Source organism: Dufourea novaeangliae, unplaced genomic scaffold (assembly GCF_001272555.1).
Source record: "Dufourea novaeangliae isolate 0120121106 unplaced genomic scaffold, ASM127255v1 scaffold89, whole genome shotgun sequence".
NCBI lineage: Eukaryota > Metazoa > Arthropoda > Insecta > Hymenoptera > Halictidae > Dufourea > Dufourea novaeangliae.
Window position 1 is genome coordinate 559,313 of NW_015373988.1, and position 5,156 is coordinate 564,468.

The window sequence follows — 5,156 nt, forward strand, 5'->3', positions numbered from 1 at the left end:
CCGCTCTCGCTCGCACGCCGTGACGTCACCCGATTCCCGGAATCCTGCGGCCACGAGATGGCTCATTACGGTAGGACATTCCCGCCAGGGAAATTGTAAGCCGCCGGCCAAAAGGTAGATTTGATAAACTATTTATGTTTATTACAAATCTAAGGCAAGATATAAAATTGAATAAAACAAGAACATGTAAAAAGTAACATTAATAAAATGTCTATTAACGATGCATTTAGAATAAATTGTCTTGTAGTTAAGTGAAAAAATATATACTTTTCCGTTTCATGTTTCATGACTGTCATATTTATCCCTTAACCTTAAACTGAAGCATCGGATATTTTTATTCCCGTCAAATCATATAGATACACGCAATATGAATGGAATATATAACACTTCATTTATGCTAATAATACTCAGAGTTCATGCTTTATCGGTAACGTTGGGATTGACACTAAAATGGTAACAGGGTTACGTTGCCCTATGAACACCTATGAACGTGGGACAGAAAAAAGCATTGGATGATAGGTGTATTCTATACCTAGTCGGTGGTTATATCGTATACAGTGAAGGAATAATTAGAAACAATGAAGAATAATGAATAAATTAATGATTATAAATTATAATCTACATGTTACCTAGCAAATCATTATTTTAGAATTTCTTGTTTTTTCTACTGATTTTTACATACACGAATAGTAATGTAATTCATCGTAAAATCATATTGAATACGTTTTTCTGTTTAAAGATCAAGGATTTACGATCGCAGTGAGCAAATTCACTCAAGATAAGAAAATCGCAATCCCGATCGTGAATGAAGTTAAATCACGACCGTGATCGTGAATCTGCGATCACTGTGATAAATCACCGTTAGTGATTTTGCACGCCATCTCTAATACGTATACATTATAAAACGTTAGTATTATAGCCTTAAGAAACTATATTTCACAATTGATTAATGAAAGTCACAATATAAGCATTCGTTATATTGAAAAGCACGTACAGTACTGTATATTAATACTATGTATTTGTTAAATCACTGTATTGATTGTATAGACACACATGACTTTGTTTTTTGTAATATGATAATTAATTAATTTAGTACCTTTGATTCCCTAAAGGACACGGTTACTAAAAATTGGGAGTTGTCCAATTTATGTGTCCATTATTGCACATAACTGTGCAACATCTACGAAGCGCGTGATCGTCGCATTGCAGAGCCATCTGCACCCGTACCTGTGTGGAGCTTCTGTTCGAGAAGAGGAGAAGATCCATCCGTTCATTCTAACGTGTATAGTTAGTCAAAATGAACGTAGTGGCAAAGTCGACGAACTTGTCCCCGTTTTTAAAAACGGCGACAACTGTTGTTTCAAATGGGATCCGACCAGCAGCCGCTAGTGGTACTGTTTTAAAACCTAAAATTGTGGTAAAGCCTGTCGTCAACCGAATGGTCAATGAGAGTATATCTGAAAGCCTTTTATGCAGATCTTTGCGCGTAAGCTCAGGAATTACAGGTTTGAAGTCTTTCTTTCAATACGATTTTATCTATTTTCATATTTTCTTTAGTAAACTACAATGTTCATACATTTCGATTATATAATCGTATCATGTAGACAATATATGATTTGCAGACCTCGGCATTATCAGTCGAGTTACTGTCCATTGAATCTATTGTGAACTTAACAACATTACAGTTATATTGTTTCTTTCTTCCACTGTTGATTTATTACAGAAGACATTATAAGACTGTTTGGCTGACGAGCATTCCTTAATTGTTTAAAAGATACTATTCTCACAAGATTATATGATTTTAGCGGGTACGCAAACAATGCAGAAGCGATTAGCTCATTCTGATGTACAGTGGCCAGATTATTCAGCATATCGTCCTGACTCTACACAAGATCCAACATGCAAGAGCAAAGAAAGTGCACCAAATCGAAAAGTAACTGCGTATGTTGTGAGTGCAGGTAAATAAATATTGCTTAGCTTTCTTGTACATGACCTTCCAAATGATAGACATATGAATTTTTCTTTGTTGTATAGTTGCTGGTGTATATGGTACCTACGGAGCCAAATCGTTGGTACAATTCTTTGTAGGCACCTTAAGTGCTTCAGCAGATGTATTGGCTTTGGCTAAAATAGAAGTGAATCTTAGTTCTATTCCTGAAGGAAAAAGTGTTGTTTTCAAATGGCGTGGAAAGCCATTGTTTATTAGGCACAGGCAAGCATTTTATGTATTTCACATTTCACATATTATACTTACATGAAATAAATATCATATTTGTTTTGTGGTAATAGATCAGCAGCAGAGATTCAGAAGGAGGCAAGTGTTGACGTTTCAACTCTTAGAGATCCACAGGCTGATCTTGAACGTGTAAAGAAACCAGAATGGTTGATTGTTCTTGGTGTATGCACACACTTGGGATGTGTCCCGATTGCAAATTCTGGTGATTTCGGTGGTTACTATTGCCCTTGCCATGGATCTCACTATGATGCTAGCGGAAGAATTAGGAAAGGACCAGCCCCCCTAAATTTAGAAGTTCCAGAATACGTGTTTACTGACGAAAATATTGTAGTTGTTGGTTAATATGCTAATACTTGTAGTCAAATGGTAATTCTATTTATACCTAAATTTTATGTTTGAAGTTGTCAAGATATTGATGTATTATAAATACGGTGGAGCTGTATTTAATAAAAATAAAGCTTAACCGATATAGAAATGGATCGTCTAGTTTTCTCAGGCATGGAAAACAAAAACTCAGTGTACATACTGCATATCGTTGCGAAGATATTAATTTAAAATGTAAAATTTATGTAAATGAAGTTTAAATATACTTGCAATTTCAAACAAAAACAATGTCTACCTTTTTTTGTACCAAAACAGGTAGAGTATGTGTCTACTACTTTATCGCGGTATACAATTTACAATCTCTGGAAGTTATTTCATTTAGTAAAGAAATGTTAGTGATAGCATCAGAAATTTAATTGCCTGACTGAAAGGTTTCCTTGGAAGAAATGATTCATGACTGGCCCTCTCAGAAGCTCAACTGATAAGGTAACTACGCCCCTGCTTGTGGGCAGTTCAGTAGTGGCCACTTCGTACGGAAAGATATACGCAAGCAGTTTTTCGCAAAGAAAGCGGTTCTAATATACTATTAATTATGTGATTTAATGACATACACCGGTTACAAAAAGTTAAGCAACTTACAGCACAGACGAAGTATAAGAATAGACCTGTCATCCAATCATTTTTCGTGGGCGAATTATAAGATATAGACAGTAATTCAATAATGAACTTCATCCCACTCTATTTTTTTCATAAAGAAATTATTTTGTCTATTATTTAATCTGTACATATCTGTCAGATACTTCATAAACTTTAGCGCCATTGTTAAAATGGTGGGACGCATTTATCACAGATGGCGTTAGGGAAGCTTCGCAGATTTCAAAGCTATCAGCCTACCCGCGCCTACCGATCCACTAATTGCGAACCTCGTAAGATAATCGAATCAACCGATTTTAGCCAGTCGGAGCACAGACAAGATACAGAATAAACCTAACATCTTATAGGATTTCGTGTCACTTGTTCCGAAATACCGATTGTGCAAAAAATCAGAGATTTTCTGCTGCCCTCTATGTTATACATACATTCAATTAACCACGAAGCTATGTCCCGCCAGAGCTATTACATTTTTTTCGCGTACAAAAGTGTAATCACATAGTAACTAATTTTTATCTTAATTTCATCTTTGCCTTGGATTCGATATTTTTCCGACAATATCGAATTACTGTTCCCTTATCGAATTCGTTTCTACGATTGCTCCTTCTCGAATGAACACTTTTAAGATTGCAGTTGTTTCTGAAACTCCCTTCACGACATACCGTCACGCGATTTAATTAACTGGAATTGCGTGTACCAGTTCCTTTTCACGTTCCTTTGTGGTAAATTGCAATTGTCACCAAAATGTCGGTCTATTCGACGGACTCGTTGGAGGACACGAACGAAATCTCGTCGAGGAACCCGGATTCTCCGCGTAATGACAGTGACAGCTTTAATTTGCTGTCAGTCAAACAGTCAATCGACTTACTTCCGAACTCACCATTTTTCTTGAAAGCAACTGCTGCATTATTAACAGGGGAGCAAGGCAGGTGTAAAATTCACAATGCTTCGATCGAAGCAATTTCGACATTTGTTAAAGTTGATAATAATTAACGGTAATAATTTCTTCATTTGTAATTCTCTCGTTCAAGATAGTTGTTTCGAATGCACCACGTGCACTTTCACGATATGTTTGCAAAAGGAAAACAGTGGCGAATCATCGATCGAATTCGAGGCACTGAATTCCGCTTCCTTTTTTTCCGGGGAACGTTTCAGATGCCGGATCTAATGAAACCGCGCCAAGCACCGGCACCGACAAAGACACGAGGACAACAGGCAGCAGGAAATGCGAACGGAGGATTCGCAGACACGGCTATGCAACGACGCCCAGCCTTCTCCAGGAACAGGAAACGAGACGTCATGGATCGACTTGACAGGAATGTAAGGCTACGCCTTACTAATACTATAACAATTTCTTAGAAACCAGTTGAAAAAGTAGCAACCGAAAGTCAGAAATTCAGTACTACTGAAGGATTTACGTACTACTCTAAAGCGATGATCTCCTTAAGACTAAAATATAACACAATAAAGTATCTGCAAGAAGTACGAACGAAAAAGAATCTTATCCTCGACATATGACACTTCGATTTCCATCAGAAACAGAAGTCTAAGAGCACCAATTGCAATCCCGTTAAATACAACGAATACACGAGTCTTCAACCGACGCAAACGCATCCCTCTCTCGTCTCTTCCAGGACGTAAGCAGCTTAAAGCACGAGGAAGGAAGCGTCAACAAGAGGGTGGAGCCAGGCTGTCCGAAACGTTCGTCGAGAACGTTCCCGGCGAAACGAAGTTGCCGTCTTAAAGAACCCCCGATGCCTACGAAGCCGGATAAAAAGCTGGGCAACGTGCTACCACCGAGGATCCAACCGGCGAGGAAGCCGTGCTCCTATTTGGAGCTTTATCGTCGGCGATTCAGTTAGTCTGAAACGAGATGACGTTCCTCTCTAGTTTTTGGTTCGTGACCGACGCGAGTCTCGCGGACGGACCAGGCTGGGTGGGTGGG

General features: G+C 38.2%; 2 protein-coding genes across 3 annotated transcripts in view; both read left to right on the forward strand.

The window, feature by feature from the left end:
- Positions 1–1,196: 1,196 nt before the first annotated feature.
- LOC107187514 (cytochrome b-c1 complex subunit Rieske, mitochondrial) lies at positions 1,197–2,705 on the forward strand. Of its 2 annotated transcripts, none has more exons than XM_015575632.1 (4): positions 1,197–1,505; positions 1,806–1,958; positions 2,035–2,212; positions 2,290–2,705. In XM_015575632.1, the coding sequence occupies exons 1-4, from the start codon at positions 1,298–1,300 to the stop codon at positions 2,576–2,578; spliced, it is 828 nt and encodes a 275-aa protein (XP_015431118.1). In that variant the 5' UTR covers positions 1,197–1,297; the 3' UTR covers positions 2,579–2,705. The 2 variants fall into 2 exon arrangements, with proteins under 2 accessions (XP_015431118.1, XP_015431119.1); XM_015575633.1 differs by having other exon boundaries at positions 1,200–1,391.
- Positions 2,706–4,965: 2,260 nt separating this feature from the next.
- The window catches only part of LOC107187413, an 8,536-nt gene continuing 8,345 nt past the window's right edge, over positions 4,966–5,156 (forward strand). The window contains exon 1 of the mRNA XM_015575517.1: positions 4,966–5,068. Coding sequence (XP_015431003.1) covers positions 4,966–5,068 — 103 coding nt within the window. The remainder of the gene's footprint in view (positions 5,069–5,156) is intronic.

Bases quoted from the DNA above. Each gene is read 5' to 3' on its own strand.
- LOC107187514 (XM_015575632.1), top strand. From the start codon at position 1,298: ATGAACGTAGTGGCAAAGTCGACGAACTTGTCCCCGTTTTTAAAAACG. The intron at 1,506-1,805 runs GTTTGAAGTCTT...ATATGATTTTAG, and splicing joins CGTAAGCTCAGGAATTACAG to CGGGTACGCAAACAATGCAG. The intron at 1,959-2,034 runs GTAAATAAATAT...TTTGTTGTATAG, and splicing joins TGCGTATGTTGTGAGTGCAG to TTGCTGGTGTATATGGTACC.